The sequence below is a fragment of the Bubalus kerabau genome, chromosome 17, assembly GCF_029407905.1.
Source record: "Bubalus kerabau isolate K-KA32 ecotype Philippines breed swamp buffalo chromosome 17, PCC_UOA_SB_1v2, whole genome shotgun sequence".
Lineage (NCBI taxonomy): Eukaryota > Metazoa > Chordata > Mammalia > Artiodactyla > Bovidae > Bubalus > Bubalus kerabau.
Genome location: NC_073640.1, coordinates 60,843,233 through 60,866,233, shown reverse-complemented (window position 1 = coordinate 60,866,233; position 23,001 = coordinate 60,843,233). Strand labels below are relative to the sequence as shown.

General features: G+C 56.3%; 1 protein-coding gene across 1 annotated transcript; it reads right to left on the bottom strand.

The window, feature by feature from the left end:
* Positions 1 to 269: 269 nt before the first annotated feature.
* Positions 270 to 14,992, bottom strand: IGLON5 (IgLON family member 5). Its single transcript, XM_055552989.1, has 8 exons — positions 14,914 to 14,992; positions 6,834 to 6,912; positions 5,759 to 5,991; positions 4,112 to 4,231; positions 2,751 to 2,885; positions 2,394 to 2,514; positions 1,670 to 1,824; positions 270 to 594 (listed from the first exon to the last, which is right to left on the bottom strand). Exons 1-8 carry the CDS (start codon positions 14,990 to 14,992, stop codon positions 506 to 508), a joined length of 1,011 nt encoding a protein of 336 aa, XP_055408964.1. The 3' UTR covers positions 270 to 505.
* Positions 14,993 to 23,001: the final 8,009 nt, after the last annotated feature.

Genomic DNA, 23,001 nt, shown 5'->3' with positions numbered 1-23,001 from the left:
TGGAAAACCTCCCCTCACAACTTCCAGCACGAAGACCCCATACCTACCTCCAGCCAGAGGTGAGAGACAGCGGGGATGGGGGCAGTGGATGTGCGGGGGTGTCCAGGAGGGAAGAGTGCTGAGCCCCCTTCCCCACCCACCCACCCCCCCATCCATACACACACACGCACACACACTCACACGCTTATGCTCACACCCACCACACACGCACGATCCGGTTGACAGCCTGAGCTAAGAGAGGGGTGTGGGGGTGGCCAGGGGTGGGTCACAATCAGAAAGGTGAACGGTGGCGAGAATGGCTGTAGAAAGATGCATAATTTTGCGTTATCCCTCACAGTGATGGGTTCTCTATAGATCTTCCCTCCTCCTCTTCCTTTTCCTCTTCTTCCTCAGCGGCCGAGAGCTCCTCCGCCCCTCGAGACCCACGGCGCTTGCTCCCCCTGCTCCTCTCGCTCTCGGCCTCAGCCCCGCCTCGCAGGGGGACACCAGCAGCACTGGGTTCTTCCTACATCCTCCACCACAGCCAGCCCAGGGCGGAGAGGAGGGTCAGGGGCCCTGGGGGCCTCGGGGCCGAGTTTTCCAGGGATCCTGGGCCTGGGGAAAGAGAGAGGGTCAAGGGAGGAGGCCCGGAGTGGGGAGAACCCATGCGTGTGTCTCCGCGTGTCTTGTTTCTGAGGGTCTTGTCTGAGGCCGCCTCCTAAGGGCCTTTCCGGGTTTTCACTCAGGGACCCTAACCCCTCCCCACACTCGGTTTTAATCTAATCATCTGGCTCATCTCTGTCCCCCCCCCGCCCCCCCCCCCCCCCCCCCAGCCCACCATGCTGCAAAGCTCTTTGGTAGATCTTGGCAGGGCTGGATTCTTTTGATTATTCAGGTTTCATTTCAAACGTTGCTTCCTTCAGGAAGCCTTCTCTGATGCGTTTGTCTACTGCTACTGCTAAGTCACTTCAGTCGTGTCCGACACTGTGCGACCCCATAGACAGCAGCCCACCAGGCTCCCCCATCCCTGGGATTCTCCAGGCAAGAACACTGGAATGGGTTGCCATTTCCTTCTCCAATGCATGAAAGTGAAAAGTGAAAGTGAAGTCGCTCAGTCGTGTCTACTGCTACCATCCCCAATTCTATTGTTTATTTTCTTGATAGTCCTTATCGATATGTAAAATTGTTTTTTGCTTATGTATGTATTTGTTGACTTTTCATTTTATTTGTCTACTTTATTGCTTTTCTACTACTGCTACTAGCTGTATGAGTCCCTAGACAAAAGTGAAAGTGTTAGTCGCTCAGTTGTGTCCGCCTCTTTGCGACCCATGGACTGCAGCCCGCCAGGCTCCTATGTACATGGGATTTCCTGGCCAAAAACACTGGAGTGGGTAACCATTCCCTTCTCCAGGGGAATCTTCCCAACCCAGGGATCGAACCCAGGTCTCCTGCATTGCAGGCATATTCTTTATCGTCTGAGCCACCAGACCTTGCCTCTTTTGTGCCTTGCTGTGTTCCCAGCATCAAATTCCCTCCCTTAGTGGGCGCTCAATGAACCGGTCTTGGGCTCTCTCCTAAGCTCGCGGGTCAGTCGAGGGGCAGTTCTGCAGCTCCACCTCCCTGGCCATGTCCATTCAGTTCGACCCGCCCAAGCCCCGGCCCCGCCCCTTCCGCTCCTCGGGGGACGCACGCAGGAGCCGCATGGAGGCGCTAGATGTTCCCAGCCGGTTGGCTGCGCGGCACGTGTAGTTGCCGTAATGCCGGGCGCTCACGTTGGCGAAGAGAAGCATCGAGCGGGTGCGCTCCGTCTGCACCTTCAGGCCCTCGGCCGTGCCACTGCTCAGCCTGCCGGGGATCCGGGTCAGGGACCAGACCGCAGGACCCTGGCCCGGGACCCCCTCCGGACAAAAAGCCCAGCCCCCTGACTATTAGACTCCCCGATTCCCTGGAGACCCTACATTCTGTTCCCCCATCCCAGCGACCCCTAGCCTCTGGTTCTAACTCCCCATGGAACTCGGGCCACTCCCACTGATGCCCCTCTCCAGGCACCCAGACCCTCAACTCCGACCTTTAGGGATTCCCCAAATCCCAGGTTTAGGATTCTGCTAAACCTCAGATCCAGTGGTCCCCTAACCCTAAAGCTTCTCCGACAAGTCTCAGCATCACCCCCACCCCAGACCTTCTTCCTGAATAGTCAGAGGAGGCCAGGCTCCAGCATTCATTATCCCAGGACCCAAATTTCCAGTAAGCCACAGCAGTTGCCCTGGGGCCCAGTGGACCCCAACACCTAGAACCCGGACACCGCCCCCACACCCTAGTTCCCAGGACCCAGAACTCTGCTCCCTCTGCCCCCTCCCCGAGTCCCGAAGGACCGAGGACCCCACCACCACGGCCCGCCCCAGTGCCATCCTCACAGTCTGTCATCCTTGTACCACTGGAAATCCGCGGGGGGCACCGCCATGGCTTCGCAGCGCAGGAGGGCGGCCCGGCCCACGGCCGTGCGGGCGCTGGTCACGTCGGTGATGGTTGGAGGATCTGGTGAAGGACAGGGTCAGCGAATTTTCCTTGCCCAGTGCGGACGAAAGGGTCTCACCCCCCAGCCCCTCCTTCCTCCTTCCTGGGAGTCCTCGAGCCCCCTCCTCTTAGACCCCTTCCTCCCGCAGACCCACCCCCTTCCTCCTCTCACACACTCTTCATCCCCAGGGACCCAGGGCCCGCCCCGCTTTCTAGTCCCGTGCGGGGGCGGGGTGGGGAGAGGGGGGGCGGCTCACAGTTGACTGTGACCAACACGCGGCGGCTGTCCGGTGCAGAGTTAACCCCGTTGTGAGTCACGCACTCGTATTCCCCAGCCTGGCCCCGCTGGATGTCGGAAATCTCCAGGATCTCGCCTTCTGAGGTGAAGCCGTCTGTGGGGGAAGGGGAGGGGAGGGGGCGGGGCCGGACACAAACACTTAACACGGGACAACACGGGCACAACACGGACAAACATCAGCGGGGCGGACAGGCGCAGGGCCTGGAGTGCCGGGGTCGGTGGGGGGTGGGGGTTGCTGGGGTGGGACAGGGAGTGAGGAGCTGGGACTTAGTAACTAGAACCCAGTGGAGAGGGTGCCAGAAGCTCCTGGGGCTCAGAAAGATCCAGAAAGCATAGACCCGGCGAGGGAGGATCCAGGATTCTGGGATCTAGCCCTTGGGGCCCAGGGAATCAGGAGCCGGTGACTGGTATCAGCAATCCAGGTATCGGGGGTCTTAGAACAGTGTGCCTGCTCAGAAGACCTTTGGGACTCACAGCATTCGGGGATCCAGGAACTCAAGACCAGGACTGTGGGGCTCAGATGAAGCGGTAGGGGAGGATCCAGGGATCCGAGACCTAGTTATTGCATTCTGGGATTCCAAGAGATCTAGGGGCTGGCACATTTGGTCTCCCAAGACCCAGTGAGTGAGGATCCAGGGGTCTGGGAAATGGTGGTGGAAATCCAGGTAAAGGGGACAGTGCGGAATGTCTAGGATCTGGAATTTCCCATTCAGGTCCCTCTGTTTGGGGGCCGCCGTGCTTCTCAGCTCTACCTTGGGATCACTTGAAGGGCTTGTTAGGACAGACTGTGGTGGTGATGGGAGGAGGGGTGGTTCTGACTCATGCCTTTCTGGCAAGTCTCCGGGTGATGCTCCTGCTGTGAGTCTGGGGACCATACTAAGAGAACCCCTGGCCTGAGGGATCTGGCAGAGATGCAGTAATGTGAACAGGAGATGGGAACATGGGCAGGGGCCGTGGCGCTAACCTGGCTCCGGCCATCTAGTGGGTGGGGGGTCTGAGTCCAGGAGAATCCTGTGAGCTGGTGGGAAAGAGACTGGGGCTGCTAGAGTTAGGGATGGGGAGCAAGCTGGGATCTAGCAGGTGGGTGGAGGAAACAGCCCCAGCCTGGGAGGGCACGTGGGTAGGCCCTAAGGCTGTGGGGTCTGTTGGTAAAATAACAGGACCAGGTAGGAGGGGGAAATCCGGTCATGACAAGGCTTATGGGGGGATCAAAGGAGGCAGGAGTGGGAGGTTCTGGGTATCTAGCTAGGAACATGGGGAGCTTTGGGCCCAGCCTGTGGAGTGGGGGAAGGGACTTTCAGCCAGGGGTGGGGTCCTCACCTCGGAGCTGCCTCCAGGTGACCGTGGGCTCCGGCCTCCCTACAGCCAGGCAAAGCAGGTTCACGTTGCTCCCCTCATTCACTGTCACGGGCGAAGAGATATTCACGATGCGGGCAGGGACTGCAGGCCGGAGGGAAGGTCAGTGAGAGGTGCTGTGGGTTCCCAGGACCCAGGATCTAGGCCTGGTCCCTCCTCCCTCAGACCAGGAGTCCAGACCCCCAGCTCCTCCTCCCTCAGACCCAGGGGTTCAGCTGACATTCCTGTCTCTCTGTAAGAATTCCTCTGTTTCCCCTTCCCTCCGGATCTGGCTCCTTCTCCACTTGCTGGTCTTGTGTCTTCCTCACTCTTTCTCAGTCTCTCTCCACCTTCCTTCTCACACGTTTTCTATTTTCTATCTTTGGGTCTGAATTTCTCCCTTCCCATCTCTATTTGTATTGATTAATATTATTTTCAGTTAATTTGTTTAGCTAATGCTTGTATGGTGCTTACTGAGTGTAAGCTTACCCTGTTTTAAGTATTTCACAAAAATGAACCCATGAAACCCTCACTACTTCCCTCTGGGGTCCATGCATGCTTGCTCAGTCGCTTCAGTCCTGTCTGACTCTTTGTGACCCGGTGGACTGCAGCCCGCCAGGGTCCTCTGCCCATGGGATTGTCCACGCAAGAATGCTGGAGTAGGTTGCCATGCCCTCCTCCAGGGGATCTTTCTGACCCAGGGATGGAACTCTTGGCTCCCTCATCGCAGTCGGATTCTTTACCAACTGAGCCACCAGGGAAGCGAGATGTTGCTCTGTTCATCAATTCTAACACATGGGAGTGTTCCCCGCCTCGACCCCGCCCCCTCTGAACATTTCTCCAATCAGGGTGGCCTTATGAGGACGCCAGTGTTTAACTGGCAGGTTACACTCCCACCCCGTTTCTAGCAAGCAGAATAAAGTAAAGGTGTCCCTTCCAACGGATGACTTCTTGAGTTTGATATATGACAGCGTCATCTCCGTTTTACAGATGACGAGTCTGATCGTCCGGCGCTTTGGGTGCCTCAGCCCCTGGGTGGCAGCGGCAAGGTTAGAACCGGAGGATTTGGCTCCCAGATTGGGGCTTGTCTAGAGCAGGGCTGAGCCGTCCCTGGCTTCCTGTCTCTCCACGTGCTCGCTGCCCTCCAGACTACCTCTGATGCCAGCCTCCCGCCCCCCCGCCATGGGTTTCTCCAGCCCCACCTCTCCCGCTCTGAGCATCCAGCCTCCGCACGTGCTGTTCTTTTTCCTGAAGGTCTCAGCTCAGACGTGATGTCTGGGAAACTGCCTCTCCTCGGAAAGACACCTCCAGAAAGGCAGGGCCAGCCTGCCTGGCTCATCTCTGTCCCTGGCCTGTGGAGCAGTGCCTGCACGCAGCAGGTGCTCAAGAAACAGGGCTGAGCCAATGAACTCGGGGTCTTCCTCCAAGTGCCCCCCGGCCTGCGTATCTCTCCTGCCCTGGAGGTTGTCTCTGACTTTCTCTCCCTCTGCCTGGCTGGAATCCGTGAGGGCAGGGAGTGTGTTTGTCTTCTCACGGGTGTCCCTGGGATTGACGAGGACATGAGTGTCCCCTCTCCCCAGCGCCCATCCCCGGCTCCCCCCTCCCCCGCCAGGGCCCCAGCAGAGGGCTCACCATGGACGATGAGGTAGACCTGAGTGGTGTACGGCTGGTGGCGGGTCTGGAAGGAGCAGGTGTAGAGGCCCTCGTCGCCCAGCCCCACCTGGGTGATGAGGATGGAGAACTCCTCGGGAGTGTTGGTGAGCAGCCGCACCCTCGGGTCGCTGGTCCAGCGGTCGTTGCCCGCGTATAGGATGTTGGAGCGGTTCAGCCAGGCTACTCGGGTCACATGCTCATCAATGAAGCAGCTGGAGGGGAGGATGAGGGGAGGGCAGTTCTTCTCTCCCCTACCCCCGCCTGGCCCTCCAGGGTGCCCCCTGTCAAGGGGGCTTGGAGGTGGAGAGAGGAAGGCTCGCTGCATCTCCAGTTCCCACGGCAGTCCTGGGAGGCAGCTGTGACTGTGCCCACTTTACAGGTGGGCAAACTGAGCTTCAGAGAGGGATAGTTGTGAGCCCAAGTGTACAATGGGATGACAGCTGATGGTTACTGAGTGACTTCTGTGTGTCAGAGAACCAAAAAGAGGGGGACAGACACCCCGGGGGAGAGGGACAGAGATACAGAATGACAAGGGACCCAGGAAAGCAGAGAGCTGGGGGAGGGTAACACCGGTTCTCATTAAACAGTGTGCTAAGCTAAGATCAGCATGTGTTGTTGTCATTTAGTTCCTAAGTGGTGTCTGACTTTTTCGTGACCTCATGGACTGCAGCCTGCCAGGCTCTTCCATCCATGGAATTTCCCAGGCAAGAATACTGGAGCAGGTTGCCATTCCCTTCTCCAGGGGATCTTCCAGACCCAGGCATTGAACCCGGGTCTCCTGCGTTGGCAGGTGGGTTCTTTACCACTGGGCCACCAGGGAAGCCTCCGGGGTATATGTACAGACTCTTGCATCCTCCTAACAACCTAGGTGGTGGTTGTCGTTCCTCCACCCATTTGACAGATGGGCACACTGAGGCCCAGGGTGGGGCTGGGCCCAGAGTCTGGGCCCTGATGGCCTCTGTCCCGATGATGGGGGAGGTATGGGTGGGGTCTGGGGTCAGGACAGTTCCCCACTTAAGGAGGACGAAGGGTCAGCACTTCTGTGTCCCCCTACCTGAGTGTGGCGTTGTCGCCTTCACACACCGTGTAGTTGTCGGCAGGGGAGCTGAACTCCAGGCTCTGAGACAGCAGTCCTGAGGAAGGGAGGGTAGCTCAGCTGGGCAGGACCATGCACATGTGTACACACACACACACACACACACACACACACACCCTGGCAGACACACACTTCCCACACCCACTGGCACACACATTCACTGATGTTTCCAGAGACACTCATCACAGACACACGCAACGTACCTTCCCACAAGCCCATGCTGACCCAGACAGGCTGGGACACACAAACCTACACACCTCCCGAGACACTGAGACAACACAGTCACAGCACATAAACATATGTATATGCACACAGACACACGTACATCAAAGCTCAAGCATACACTCACAGATGCTGTGTACAGATGTGTGCACATGCAGAGACACATGCACACTCATAAACACAGAAATGCACATGTGCAGATACAGACATACAAAGCTGTGCACACACATACACACACAGACATGTGTAAACATGGCACACACATACATGTTCACAGTGAACACACACACGGATTCAAGAGTACACACACACACACATATCCACATACACGGGGGCACATACACATATTCACAGACCCACAAGTACACTCATATACACAGATGTATGTACAGATGTAACAGACAGGTACACACATGTACACACATTAATTCAGAAATACATGGAAAGACAGGCTGCAGGCAGATACTCAACACTCACATGTGTGCACACAGACACCCAGACACGCAAACGCCAGCACACACACAAACACGGATGTGTGCGAATATCCTCGGACACGCATGTATCACAGACACCCGGGATGCCCTCTGGCGTGGTGTAGAGGCCCCCGTGCGCACACAAACTGCCCCGTGTGCCCCGGCCCATGCTCTGGCAGGCGCATGCCCACTCCTGCCTGCCCGCTCCCGTGCCCCGGGGCCTGGCAGAACCCCCGCCCCCACCCATTCATCTCTCCGTGGACCGTGGCCAGAGGCTGGACAGGGGCCAGGGAGCGGGGGCTGGGCACGCGGAGGCGGCGGATGGAGACAGCACCAGGCCGGGGAGAGGAAGAGGCCGGGTGACCTTGGACGCCTGCGGAGGCTTGGCCCCGCTCAGGGCTGCCCTGGCCCCCACCCCGGAATGAGGAACTGATTAATCTGATGAATTAATTGCCCGCGCCGCCCCGATGACTCCCGGAGGCCCTCTCCATCAGCAGCCCCTCTGGACGCGGCTGGGGCAGAGCCAGGGTGGTGGGCTCGCCAGGCCCTGGGATTTGGGGCCTGGGGCCTGCAGCCCCCACGCCCGGCTCACCCGCGCCGGAGTCTCTCTGGTCATTTGGTGAGCCCTGGAGAGAGGGAAGGGACTCGCCAGCCCTGAGCCTGGCAGAGAGGATGTGCCAGGACAGCCCTAGGAAGAGGAGGGGGCAGCCAGGGGACAGACAGACAGACACACACACAGTCACCAGGGCCCGGGAAAGAGTCAGCCCCGGGGACAGGAAACAGTCCCACCCACGACAAGCGGGTCCCGCTGAGGGACAGAAGCATACACACTTAGGCTGAGGCACACATCCGGGGACACACCCCCGGGAGAAGGTCAGTTAGAAGAGACAGCTCTTTCCCAGAAGCACGCGGGTCGGCCACCAGCCACGACACCCTGACCAGCCCCCCAGACATAACCAGATGCACACGGTTACACACATGCAGCCCCACACACACAGGTGCAAAGTCTACACACAGTTACAGCCCTGCCCAAAGACTCTCTCTCTCTCTCACACACACACACACACAGGCTTCATCGGTCACAGTGACCTCCCAGCCTGAGGGCTACGCTCATCCCCACCCCAGACAGTCGTGCATGAAGCTACAGCCTGACACACGGACGGACGCTCTCAAATACAAAGCGACCGCCCTGGGCCAAGAGTCGGGCACATGCAGCCATGCTGTCACCTACAATCAGATCACACACAGCCATGCACACACACACACACGCACACCCCATAGATCTGTCATACTCCTGGTCACACACATCCCAGACCAAGCTTGCGCCATCTCGGCACCGTTGACATCAGGGGCCGGATGATTCTTAATGGTGGGGCCGTCCTGTGCAGTGTAGAATGTTTGAGAGCATCCCGGCTTTGACCCCCAAGATGCCAGGAGCCCCCCACCCCAACCAAAAATGCCAGCATCACCAGATGCCTCCTGGGAGCCAAAATCACCCTGCCCTCCCTGCAACCCCCAACTTCCCCAGCCCTCTGACAGCAACTGTCCCAGGTTCAAGGAGGCCCACCCCAGGGCAGGGGTTGAAGAAGGAGCTGTCCAAGGTGCCCCCAAAGCCTCAGGGTAGAACCAAGGGCTCCTGAGCTCAGCCTCGGGCCCTGGGATAGGGTGCGGACCTCACAGAAGAGGGCAGGATCTTAATCACATGTCCCAGGAGACAGAGAAACAGACAGACAGACAGACAGACAGACGAACACACACTGTTTGCCAGAGGGATCTTTCCAACACTCAGAGCAGCCTCCAGGACGAAGTCCCCGCCCCTCAGCCTGGCATCTAGGGCCCTGACATCTGTCTCCTGCCTCCTCTCCCCTAGTGCAACCCAACCCCACATTCCCCATTTTTCTTCCCCCTCTCTCCCTCCCACTATTCCCCATCAAAATGCTTCTCCTTCTCCAGGCACCTGGTATATGGGGCCTCTCGGAGGAGAGATGGCCCATCCGAGCCCACACAGCCTCTCGCTCTTTTCCCAGGGCTCTGTGGATCAGAGGCGTCTGCCTCCCCCACCTGCTCCTCCAGGGCAGGGCCCAGCTCAGACCATCTGCGTCCCCAGCACGCCCAGCTGGGCCCTGGCTGAGGGCAGTCTCGGGAGATGAGTGATGAAGTTATCTCAAGTGGGTCTTGGATGCCTGGTCTGTGTGTCTATAAATTTGGATGTCTGCCTGTCGGTCTCTTCCAGTTCCCAGACTCCAGGCTCAGGAGGACCCTGTGTGCTGTGTGACTTTGGGTAAGTCCCTTCCCCTCTCTGGGTGTCAGTAAATGGAGGAGAGGGTCAGGTTAGCCATCCCACAACCCTGTCTGTTGCTGGGCCCGGCCCCACCATCTGTCTGAGTCCCAGTCACCATCCCTCCCTCTTAGTCTCAATCACCTGGACTGTCTCGGTCTGCTTTCCTCACCAGATGGGAGCCTCTCAGGGTGGGGCCTGGGTCTCCTCACCTGCAGCATCACCCTACCCACAGTCTGACCCATAGGCGGCCTCAGACATGTTTAATAGCTAAATAAACAAGCTAATGCATATGAGGTCCCCTCTGTAGGAATTCTGCTTGGAAAACGCTGAATCCTTACTCTTTCTCATCCTCTTTTGTTTTCCCGAAATGCCTGCAGTACCTCCCTTAGAGCTCAGATCACACTGTGGTGACTGTCTGTGTCTCTCTCCCCTAACAGATTATAAGTTTCTTGAGGGCAGAGCCTGAGTCTGACTCAGGTTTGTGTCCCCAGGATCTCCCAGCACCAGGCCTGGTCTGGAAGGCCTTGGGAAAAATTTGCTGAATGAGTGAATGTAAATGGATGCCTGCAACATGCTGTGCCAACTTTTGAACTCCTATGCATTCTTCAAAACCCCAGCTCAAATGCCCCTCCTCCAGAAGTACTTCCCTGACTATACAAGGTGGACAGTTCCCAGCTGTCTCTACTGAGTACCCTCTGATTCAGCTGTGACAGCATCCAGGTGTGTTTTCCCTTCCTGACCAGGAGTTCTCTGAAGGCCTGAAACTTGGTTGTGTCCCCCGAGTTGGACTTAGAGAACTGTTGGTAGGGGGGCTGGATATCTCTAGAGATTGGATTAAAAAGCCCTGAGGAGCCTCGGCTGATAGATCAAATGTCTGTCCCATCATTTCCTGACTGAGTGACCCCCGGCCAGTCTGAGCCTCAGTTTCCTCAACAGTAGAAAGGAGAAAAATGGTATTTCTTCCCTCAGCAGGCTTTTTGTCAGGGATTCCATGAGAACATGCAAGCAAAATGTTTAACTCAGCACTTAGCAGGCAGAAATGCTTGCTGCTCTTAACAGCACCTTCTTTTTAAATAAACATCTATTGTTATCACAGGTTTGGTGTTGGTCCCCTGGGGGTGGGGAAAGGGCAGGGCGGGTCTGGGTTGTAGGTTGCTCTATGCCCAGCACCCACCCCTGAGTCCGGGACTCAGTATCTGTTCTGCTACTACTAAGCAAGCATAACCAGCCTGCTAAATGAATGGACTGGGGAGCCTGGCTGCCTAGGTTCAAATCCCAGCTGCACCACCGAGCTGCACAAGTTACTTCCTACACCAGGGACTCAGTTTTCCCACCTCTAAATGGGGCCCATCAGGGACCATCATCATGCCTCACTCACTGGCTTGAGGGGGAGAGGATGAAAGAAGGTCACCCAAGCAGGCTCCTGCTAGTTAAGCGCCTGCAAACAGCTCTACTTGTGTTGGCTGGTGGGATGGTTATGGGGCAGGAAGCAGCCTGGTGGTGGATCCAATTGTGATGGGAGGGACCCTGTGGGTCTCTGCCATTCCAGACGACTCTCATATGCTGTGCTATGCTGTGCTAGGTCGCTTCAGTCATGTCCAACTCTTTGAAACCCTAGGGACTGTAGCCTGCCAGGCTTCTCTGTCCATGGGATTCTTCAGGCAAGAATAATGGAGTGGATAGCCATGTCTTCCTCCAGGGAATCTTCCCAAACCAGGGATTGAACCAGTGTCTCTTAAGTCTCCCACACTGCCAGGTGGGTTCTTTACCCACTGAGCCACCTGGGAAGCCCAAGAAAAGGCTAGTCTAACTGCCACTGCAGAGCCCCCAGACCCCTCTCCCTCTTGGCTGACCTCCCAAATCCTCCTTATCACTGATGTCTGTATGCTGAGCCTAGAGCCCTGGAACTTTCCATGTGCTGGCCATTCCTTTCCACTGGTCCCTTGTGGCTCAGCTGGTAAAGAATCCGCCTGCGATGCAGGAGACCTGCGTTCGAACCCTGGGTTGGGAAGATTCCCTGGAGAAGGGAAAAGCTATCCACTCCAGTATTCTGGCCTGGAGAATTCCACGGACTGTATAGTCCATGGGGTCGCAAAGAGTCAGACACGACTGAGAGACTTTCACTTTCACTTTCCCACTGCAGGGCCTTTGCTTCTGCTGTTCCCAGGGGATCTTTCCAAGGCTGACTCCTCCCCTCCTTTCAGTCTGACCTCCACTCAGCTGCTCAGATGTTACCTGAGCTCCCAAGGCCAACTCGCCTGCCTGCCGAGTCATTCTCATTTCCTCTGTGCTCATCACTCTCGAAAATCACCTGTTTACTTTCTAGGTTTGGTTTTAGTTGGTGGATCTCTCTCCATCCCACTAGGATGTAAGCTCCAGGAGGTCAGGGACTCCACTGCTGTGTTTATAGATCCCCAGTGTTTAGAACAGTGACTGTGTACCTAGTAAATATGTGTTAAATGAGCTAACAAGGCAGCGCCCACAGTCTAGACAAACTAGGTGCTTGGGGGACCCCCTAGAGAAGGGTCCCTATGCCTGAGTTCACCCTTCCCCTGCTTCATGTAATATGGCAAAGGAACCACCCCTAAATCATCAGCTGCAGCTACTTTTCTAAGTGGATGTGTGTTGGCATAAAGAATTTAGAGGGGAAAAAAGTAAAGACAGAGCAATATTTACAGATGCCAGGGAGGTAGAGTTGAGTGGAAAAAAGCCAGTTGCAGAGAAATGGCTTTACTTTGTTTCTATCTTGGGAGAAACATCAACAAACTAACCAATCCTTTACAGACACTGAACTCTGCCTGTCTGACTGTGCAAGTGAGTGGCTACTGGGGAGGCTGAGGACCCTGGCTCTCTCTTGAGACTGGAACATGGGGGCGGGACATGGCGGGGTTTGCTTTTATGCATTCTTGTAGTGGATAGTTCAATCCTATGCTCTCCTCCCGTAATCTGGAAACCATCAAATGAATAAAAGAGAGGAGGAAATGCAATCTGGTGTGACTTCCACCGGCTTTTTCCCAGCCTCAGCCGTCAAGCGGTGGTGGGTAGGTGGGGCTGTCTTTCCAACCCTCTAATCCTGTCTCAGCTCACCCACCAGCCACTCTGCCCTCTGTCCCTCTGGTCACAGTCCTCTGGTAGGGGACAAACGGCCCAGAGGTGGGAATGCACTTGACCTAGGTCACAGACCATCTCCTGGTTCCACCAAGCTCCCAGCCCCGCACGTGTGAACAACAGTGATTTCTAGGGTTCTGAAGAGTCAAAGTAGAAGGCAAGTGGGAAGTGATCTTGAGAGTAAAGGAAGAGAGAGAGGAAAATGGAGAGGTGAAGGGAGAAGGCCAGAGACATTTCAAAGGACAAGGAGGAGAATGAGTGACCCGGGGTGGGACATGAGTTCCCAGAAGTGGATGAGGATCAAGGCACCGTGTGAGGGGCTGGAAAGAGACAGACAGACACACACGGGGTGTGACGGGGACAAGCAGTTCCAGAGGCCGAACGGGCCAGGTATGGAATTATGCTGAACCCAGCAGCGATGGAGAGCCGGCGACCCAGCCACGGAGACCAAAGGGATGTCATCCCGAGCCAGGGAGCCTCTGGAAATGGCCGAGACGTGAGAGAGATCGAGAGAGACAAGCGACAGAGACAGAGAGACACAGACAGGCAGGCAGAAAGTCAGACAGGGATTCAGACGGGCCAGGTGGGAGGGGCACCCAGACGCTTTGCACCAGGGAGGGGGTGATCACCCCCGCCCCCGGCCCCGCCCGCCAGCATCCCGTGTGACTCTGGCTGTCTGCAGGTGCGGCTCTGGGTCGGACCGGGTGACGGTGTTTATGTGGCTGTGCCTGACCTGCGTTGTGTGGGTAGGAGGCTGAGAGCCGCTGTCTCGCGGCTGTCTCGCGGAGACTGTCGGGGGTTCTAGGATGTTCCCGACTGTGTGTCCCTGCCTCTGTGATTCTGGGTCAGGGCAGGGCCTGGGGGTGATTCTTCAGAAGCACTAAATGAACCCCGGCCCCTGCCTCCAGCCTCCTAGCTCTCCCCTCCCCTCCTTAGGGGGTCATCTCTTGGACCACCCCCAGGTCGCCTGCTTGCTGGGAGATACAAGGTCCAGCCATACATCTTCTAAACAGAGACTGCCAAGTTCACCAACCCCCAGCCTCTCCCCTACCATTCTTCCCTTCCAGCTCTACAAAAGACCAGCCCCCAGCTCCCCCCTCAACTAGGAAGACTGATATTAACCCTTTGACCCCGGGTTAACCCTTCCCTTCCCGCGGTCCTCAGTCACCCTCTGTCCTGCCCCGAACCCAAATATTCAGCCAGGGCTTTCCACATCTGGAGTCCCCAGCCCAGCACCCCAACTTCTTGGATCTTCAGCCCCATCTCCCCTTACACATAAATACAACCCTCCACATACTAACACTTTCTCCCAACCTAGACGACCCAGCTGGGGAATTTCAGTCCCTTCGCAGCTGAGAGCCCAGCCCCACCCCCTTCTTTTGCCGCCCCGGGACGGAGGTCTCTGGACACCCCTGCCCCCATCTCTTACTGACCCTGGGAATCTGGGAAGACATCATCCCCCCAAACTTCCCCCAGAAACGCCAACCCCAGCCCGCAGGCCGGGACCCCCGGGGGACCCTCCCAGGCAGAGATGAAGACCCCCGACGGGGCATCCCTCTGCCTAATCCCCACCAACTCAGTTCAGAGATCCTGCCCGGGGACCCTTACTTAGCGTCAGATCTCCCCCCCCCCCCCCCACGATCCCGAGCCGCAGACTCCCGCCCCCAGGCCGGGACCAGGTGTCCGCGACCCTCTCACCGACCAGGAGAAGCAGACCTCCGCCCCTAGGCCCAGGCTCGGGCCCCAGGACGCGGACCCCTGCCCCCGGGCATGCAGCCAGACGTCCGAGGACCCCTCTCCCAGCCAGAGGATGCTGCCCCCGCCCCCCCAGGCCCAGACCTCGGCGTCCGGGGGCCTCCTCCTCCCCGCCCAGAGATGCTCTGTCCCCCGCCCCCAATCCCCGCCCGGGACCCTGGAGTCCCGGCCGAGCCCCCCGCCCCCGGCGCTGCGGTACCTCGGCTGATGACGGCCAGGCCGGCCAGGGCGGCGGCGGCGAGAAGCCGGAGCCGGGCCCCGGGCGCAGGGGGGGGCATCGCGGCAGCGGCGGCGCGAAGGGGGAGGGGAAAGGGGGGGCCGGTCCGGGGCGCGCGAGGCCTGGGGGGAGAGGGGGAAGGGGGAGGGGGACCCCGCCTGCGGCTGCACCGGCCCGGGGGGCGGCGGGGGCGGGGGGAGGGGGCTGGGGGGGCGCGACGAGGCGGCCGGAGCTGCTGCAGACCCGGGGAGGGGGCGGCGCTGACGGGCAGGAAAGCCGACCAATCAGGGCAGGCGGGGGGCCGGGGAGGCGGGGCCGAGGGGGGGCGCTTGTTGGAGGGAGAGGCCTTTGTTACTGCGGCCCGGCCCCTACCCCCTCCCGCCCCGGCCGTCCCCGCGGCTTCCCCGCCTCGGATCCCTAGGACCCCGGGCCGGGACACTGTCCCTGGAGGCTACCTTCCTCCTGCTTCAGGCCCCAGCCTCCTTCTCCCGCAGACCCAGAAATCCCGGCCCCCCGGACCCTGGAGATTGGTCCCCCGGTCCTCGCTGCCCCCAAACCCAGGAACCAGAGTCCCCAGGGCCCTCCCGCACCCAGACGCAGGAATCCTGGTCCCCAGCCTCCTTCTCCCCTAGCCCCAGGAGTCCGGGCTCCCAGCACCCCTAGACCCTGGAGTCTGGTTCCCCAGTCTTCACTGCCCCCCAGAGCCAGGAACCAGAGCCCCCCAACCCCCTCCCCAACCCAGACCCAGAAATCCTGGCCCCCAGCCCCAGGAGTGCCAGCACCCAACCCCTCCAGACCCAGGAGTCTGCTCCCCCAGTCTCCCCTCCCCTAGACCCAGGAACCAGAGTCCCCAGTGCCCTCCCCAACCCAGACCCAGGAATCCTGGTTCCCCAGCCCCCTTCTCTCCTAGCCCCTCAGCAGTCCGGGATCCCAGGCCACTCAGACCCTGGAATCTGGTCCCCTAGTCCTCAGGGCCCCCAGACCCAGGAATTGGACTCCCTGTCCCCGTCTTCTTGTGGGACAGAGTTCTGCTTCTCTGTCTACTTTCAAGAATAACAGTGACTCTGGGGTGAAATTTCCTTTGGTTCCCCGCCCTTCTCCCCATCCCTCATCCCCAGGATAACAAGGGAATGGGGACAGACTGGGGGACCTGATCTTGGGAGGTGGTGATTCAGGGTTTAGGGATGAAAAAGCCCCACTGCTCATTTTTTCACTTGCTTGGCTGTATGACCTTGGACCAGTCCCTTCTCTTCCCAGAATCTCGGTGTCTTCCCTGTGAGATGGAATCATCTCTATATCTCAAGGTTACTGAGAAGAACAAGAGCAACCCTGGGAGGGTGCCAGCTCTCCCTGGCGCCCCAACAGCCTATAGTTGGTGCTTTCCTCCTGGTTCCACTATGCGTCCATTTACTAGGTGCAGTCCTCTGGATGAGGACTGCCAGATGAGGTGTCCCGGTCCCTGTCCTCCCGGTCCCTGTCCTCCCTACAGGCTCTGAGGCAAGAGAACCACCCCTGAGCCTACTGCCTGTCTGGGGCACTTGGAGGCAGGAGTTACTGAAGTCACCCTCTAGAGGCTATTTTACCGCAAAAGCAGGAAAAGTGAAAGTGTAAGTCACTTAGTCGTGTCCATTCCCTTGCGATCCATGGATTGTAGCCCACCAGGCTCCTCTGCCTATGAAGTTCTCCAGGGAAGAATACTGGAGTGGGTTGCCATTCTCTTCTCTGGGGAACCTTCCAGTCCTCTATTCCTCCCTGATCCCTCCACATCCAATCTGTTTACAGGAGCAGTTGGCTCGGCCTCCAAAATGGATCTCTGCTGTGTCCTCTTCTCCCCACTCTGCCCTGCTCTGAGCTGTCACCTCTCCCCTGGATGGCTGCTCTGACGGCAGCAGCCAATGCCCCGGTCTCCTGGCCTCCACCTCTGTCTCCACCCTCAGATCAACGAGCACAGAACACACACACCGCCTGATGCTACTGCCCTGCCTCACTCGCTCACTCAGCTCCAGCTGCTCTGCCATTCATTCTGCTGCTTGAACAAGTCCAACCATCTCCTACCAACCCCAGGGCCTTTGCACTTGCTGCTTCCTCTGCTGAAAGGCTCTTCTCATCAGATTGGCACAAGACTCTTTCTTATCGTTCAGGTCTCACCCTTAAGAAGCCTTGGTTGATCCTGCTATCCAAAGTAACCCCTGCTCCCAATGCAACCACTCTCTGCCCCACCAGTTTTGTTTTTCTCCCTGGCCTTTGCCATTCCTTTATGTCGTGTGTTCACTTGTTTATTTCCAGTCACTTCCCTTCCCCACTCCCGTCTCCCAGTTCCAGAATGTAAGCTTTGCTAAGGCAGGGTTTTGTGGTTTTGTTTGTTTCATTGAGGTATAGTTGATTTACAATATTATATTAGTTTCAAGTGTACAACATAGTGATTCAAAGTTTTTATAGATTATACTCCATTTAAAGTTATAAAATATTGGTTATATTCCCTGTGCTGAATAATATAATCTTGCTGCTTATTTCTGTTATACACAGTAGTTTATATCTCTTAATCCTCCACCCCTATCCTCCACCTCCCCTCTTCCCTCCCCTACTTCCCACAAGAAACCACTAGAGAACCACTTGTTCTCTATATCTGTGAGTCTGTTTCAGTTTTGTTATATTCATCTGTTTGTTTTATTTTTTAGGCTTCATATATAAGTGATAACATAAAGTATTTGTCTTTCTCTGTCTGACTTATTTCACTAAGTGCAATACCCTCCAGGTCCATCCATGTTGTTGCAATAGGCAAAATTTCATTCTTTCTTTATGGTTGAGTAGTATTCATATATATATATATATATATATATATATATATATATATATATATCTGGTTCTATCTTTACTTTTTTGAGGCACCTCCAAACTGTTTTCCATGGTGGCTGACCCAGTTTACATTCCCCCCCAATACTGTGAAAGGGTTCTGTTTTCTCCACACCCTCTTCAGCATTTATTATTTGTAGATTTTTTAAAAAATGATGGTCATTCTGACTACTGACTTTTATTATTATTCATGGAGTGTCACTCTTGTGCTAGGGGTTTCACAATTAAGATGTGAAGCTCCCTAAAGATGATGCTTAGAAGGCCCAGGGATATGGAAGATGCTCCATTTCAGCCCTAACAAGCAAAATAAAAATTATGATGGCCTCAGGTATCACCTTTTCATCCATCAAATGGGCAAAGTTCAAAGGACCCAGGAACGCACCAGGTTGGCGATGACAGTTGTTGACAAGAGTGAAATCAGTCCCCTTTCTATGGAGGGCAAGTTGGCATTACCCTTGAAAGCTATGTCCACAACCCTTGACCTTGAAAGTCCACATCCAGAATTTTCTCCTGCAAAAGTACTCTTGTAAAAGCCCCACAGCTAAGGGACTGGATCATCAATGTAGTGTTGTCTGCAGTGCTCAGAGGACAAACTAAATCCTCCATGAGAGACTGATTTGATACATTACTGCATTGGTGCGCAGCTGTTAAAAGACTGAGGTTGATGACACAGAAAAGGGAAGGGAAACAAAGTACATGATGCAAAAATATATCACACACAAGTTTGTATGTCCATCCTATTCCTCTAGAATAGGCTTTTTTTAAGTTTTTTTTTTTTTTAATGTGGATCATTTTAAAAAAGTCTTTATTGAATTTGTTACAATATTACTTCTGTTGGTTTTTATGTTTTGTTTTTTTGGGCCATGAGGCATGTAGGATTTTAGCTCCCTGACCAGGGATCAAACCTGAGTCCCCTGCATGGGAAGAAGTTTTAACCACTGGTCTACCAGGGAGGAAGTCCCTAGAATATAGACTGTCTTAATCTTAGTATCACTGATATTTGGGGGCTGGGTGAGTCTTCGTGGTGGGGGCCTCCCTGTGTGTTTCAGGGTAGTGAGCAGCATGTAGGGACTCCACCCTCTAGATGTGGGTAACATGCCTTCTGCTGAAGTCATGACAACCCAGAGAAGGGTAACCTGGCTCCCAGTTGAGATCCATCCTCTGGGAGGAAACACCAGGCACCAGAACAGCGTTTGTCTATGGCGGGGGCAAGGGTGGACAGGGTTGAGGGCGGGGCTGCACTCCAGATGAGGAGAAGGGACCCTGATGGGGTCTGCTCCCAGGGCAGCCAGGAGAAGGCAGGTGCCCCTCGGGCTGTGAGCCCCTGGGAAGGACCCTCCCCTTTTCTGAACCTGAGCATCCTCATCCTCAAGGATAAGGGTGGGGGACCAGCTCCCGTCTCACAAGACCGCTGTGTGATGGCAGGGAGGCTGCTGAACCTCTCTGGTCCGCAGTTCACTTCTCTGGGAAAGGGGCGCAGTGACTTGGGCACAGGGCTGCTGGATTGAATGAATGACGGCTGAGGGTGTGGAAGGCACTCCGCCCTGGCCAGTTTCATTGTCACAGTTGCTGCCCTCACCTCCTGAAGGGACAGAGGAGGTTCATGCAAACCTGCCTCCCCGTGTTCTCTTTCTCTCCCTCTGGGCATCTCCCCTTCATCCTTCTGTCTCTGGTTCATGTCCCTGTCTCCGCCTCCTTGTCCTCCTCTACCACGGTCACCATCGGCTCTCCCTCTCCTCCTCCCCTTCTGTCTCTCCCTCACTGTTTCTCAGTCCTTCCTTCTGCCACTCATCTAGCAAATGTTTTCCCAAGCCCCCTGGGTGCCACACTCTGTGCTGAGCACTGCAGGGACCTGGAGATGAGACAGGCCTCTCCCAGTCCAGACGGGGACCCAAATCAACCCAGGGCGTGGGGTGGGGGCAGGGCAGGGCATGGCTGGGGCTCAGAGGTGGGCACTGAACAGCCTGCACCACCAAGACCCATTATCCCTCAGAGGAAGATGCTCTAGTCCCCGTCTGGGCTGACTCACCTGCATTTCCTGCACTCCCAGCTGGCCTCAGGACAGGTGTGCAGTGAAGGGTTAACTCAACAGGCCTGAGTTGTCCAAATCCTGCCCACCCCGAACAGAGGACTGGCTCTTCATTGGCTCCTGGGAGGGAACCTCTAAGCCCTTGGAATGTCTGGATAGGAGTGTCTTTGTTTATCTGGGGGCCTTAGGCCACACCAGATAGTCTGTGTTAACAGTGTGATTTATGGAGGACACCTTGGGTCATGTGCTATCAGCTTGACCTCCTGGGAAGGGTGGTGATGCTGGAAACTAAGGGCTACATAACCAACCTCCAATAAAACCCTGGACATCAAGGCTCAGGTGAGCCCCTGGTTGATGACAATCTGTGCGTGTTATTACATATTGCTGCTGGGAGATCACACAGACTCCCAACTCTGCTGGGACAGGACCACTGGGGGCTACTGCCTCTTTGGGACTCTGCCTTGTGTGCTTTTTTTCCTGTGGTTAGTTTTAATCTCTATCTTTTGGCTGCAATAAACCATAGCTATGAGTATAACAGCTTTGCCAAATCCTTTCAGTGAATCTTGAAACCCAGTGAACATCAGCGAATGTCTGCTCAGAAGGTGGTGAGCGGTAGGCTCCTGGGGGCCCTCTTCGTGGCCCCCAACCCCATGAACTTCATGACTACACTTCAAGCTTCTAATTTTTTTTTTTTTTTTTAACATTTATTTGGCTGCTCAGGGTCTTAGTTGCAGCATGTGGGACCTAGTTTACTGACCGGGAACTGAACCTGGTCCTCCCTGCATTGGGAGCGTGGAGTCCTAGCCACTGGACCACCAGAGCAATCCAAGCACTTGATTCTCATCCTGGTTCAGAGAGGCTGTGCCTGGCCCCATGGCACGCAGCGTGGGATTGGAGCCCTGTCTGTCTGACCCCTTAGCATCCTCTCGTGTCTCTCCCTTGACTCTGGAGGAAGAGGTCCACCTTGTAACCTCTTCTTGGAAGATGATCCACTTTCTAACCTTGTCTTGATTCATGGAGCTGCTACACCCCTCCTCACCATGCCACCCACCCGTGGGAACATCCCACTTTTCCTGAACTTATCTCCATGTCTCCACAATGCCCTAACTGGTGGGGTATGGGGTCTGTGAAGTCCAACTCAAGGGTGTTGCCACGTGTGTTCTTACAATGAGAAAAACAACTTTTGAGGAAAACAATTTTATTTTCCCCAGCTGCCGCTTGGCCATTTTACAGTATGATAACCCTGTTCACATCCGGAGTCTGAACATTAGATAAGGACTTGAGTGTAGGCTGCTCGCTGTAAGTTCACGCTTTGTTTTTCCCTGGACACCTTTTAAAATAACCACATAGAGTCGGGCCAGAACCAGTTAGTGACCTAGTGACCTGGCCCCAATCGCCTTGGGAGTAATAGGCGCTCTTACCTTGCCATCTGGGGCTCGCAGGTGCCCTGGGACAGGGACTGCCCCTCCCGGCTCAACCGCGCGCAGCCTCAAGTTTTAGATCTGTAAGTTACCATAAATCCCGAGTGCTACTCACTGTGTGGCGGTGATACTGAAACCGCCCCTTCCCCAAAGTGGGAGCTGGATGCTGAGCGAGCCGCCTGCCAGCCCCGCGTCTCTGTGGCTCCTGCCTCCTCATTCAGCAGGTCAGAAGCTGTATATGCTCAGTGCAATACCCCAGCTCTGGCTTCTGCACCCCGTTGTTCCTGGAGGGTGGGCAGAGTCAGCCAGGCCTCAGCCCCTCTTGATTCTCCCAAGAGTGGGTTGGGTGAAGGTGGAGGCCTGTGTGCAGGGAGCCTCACCCAGGCCCAGGCGGTGGCACTTTGCCTGGCTCGTTTCTCCCTGTCGACTGCCCCCTGCCAAGACACACTGCTTGCCTTGCCCTGGCTGGAGTGCACCAGCCCCCAGCGCCCCCAGTTTACGATGATCCTGTGGCTTCCCGTGCCTGGAGGGCCATCACCTCTTTCAGGTCCAGTGGCAGGACCTGGATCTGACCCATCTCCGTGTCCCCACTCCAGGGCCTGGCACACAGGAAGCCTCCGGGGACGTTTGTGGAAGTACGAGTGAATGACCTCCTGGATCTCCACCGGAAGCCCGTCCTCATCCCGCCAGCCCCGAGCTTCTTCCTGGCGCCTGGGGCTTCTGTTTGCGCTTGGCAGGCGTTGGCATTCTGGGGGCAGGCGGTGGGTTTAGAGAAAGGGAGTCCCACCCCCCCACGTCTGTGCTTCTGATCAAATTGACAAATGAGAGTCCCACGTATGGCTTCTCTTGGGCCTGCATTTTTTTTTTAATCTATTTATTTATATTTAATTTTATTAATGATTATTATTTGGTCGAGTAGCATGTGAGATCTTAGTTCCCTGAGGAGGGATCAAACCAGTGCCCCCGGCAGTGGAAGCCCAGAATCTTAACCACTGAACAGCCAGGGAAGTCCCCACACTGGTTTTTTGACTACTAACATGTTTGGATCCAGAATCCAGAAATGTCTCTCTGAAACCTGGATCTCTGGATTCCTCTGGGGGGAAAAAAAATCAGGAGATCTGGCGATAGAGATGTCATTCCTGCTCTGTGTGGGAGGATGGGGGGAGGCATGGGGGAGAGACGTCTGATGCAAGGCGCCCCTTTTGGCGGAGGGCACCGGCTTGCCTGCTCGCCGCGTGCCCCCTCCTCCCCGCCCCCCTGGCAGGGCCCCAGGCACTGGTTTTGTTTGTTTTGTTACCTGTCCGGTTCTTGCAGCCTTGAGTTTGCCACCTCTGTACTGGAGCCTCCTTAGCTCAAGGGAAAGTGACCAGGGGCTTGGACAGCTGCTCCGGAGCCCCAGGGCCCTGGGACCCAGGCGTCCTGATCAGGGCACGGTCTTGCTGTGTGGCCTGGGGAGCTGTGAGTCTCAGTTTCCTCGTTTGCCATGTAGGGGGTGGGAAGGATCCCCAGTGTCCCTACAGACAGAGAGCTTTAGGGTCTCACTTCTGCGGGTCTGTGTCTCTGCAGAAGGCTGGGGCTGGACTTGGTTGCAGTGCTCACTGTCAGTCCGGTTCGCGGGGCAGCATGTGGCCACTGCCACAGTAACGGTCCAGGGCTCCCGTGTTTCACCTGTGCTCCTGGGTGCCTCCTGGCTGACAGAGGCTGGCCCAGACCTCGCTCCTCCAGGGCAGGGAGAAGGTTTGTCCCCAGGGCCTGACAGGAGGCCTC

Excerpts from the sequence above, each read along its gene's own strand:
- IGLON5 (XM_055552989.1), bottom strand. The coding sequence starts at position 14,992 with ATGCCCCCCCCTGCGCCCGGGGCCCGGCTCCGGCTTCTCGCCGCCGCC. Across the intron at positions 6,913-14,913 it reads CCTGGCCGTCATCAGCCGAG|GACTGCTGTCTCAGAGCCTG; the intron begins GTACCGCAGCGC and ends TCCCTTCCTCAG. Across the intron at positions 595-1,669 it reads CGCCTCCATGCGGCTCCTGC|GCCCAGGATCCCTGGAAAAC; the intron begins GTGCGTCCCCCG and ends CTCTTTCCCCAG.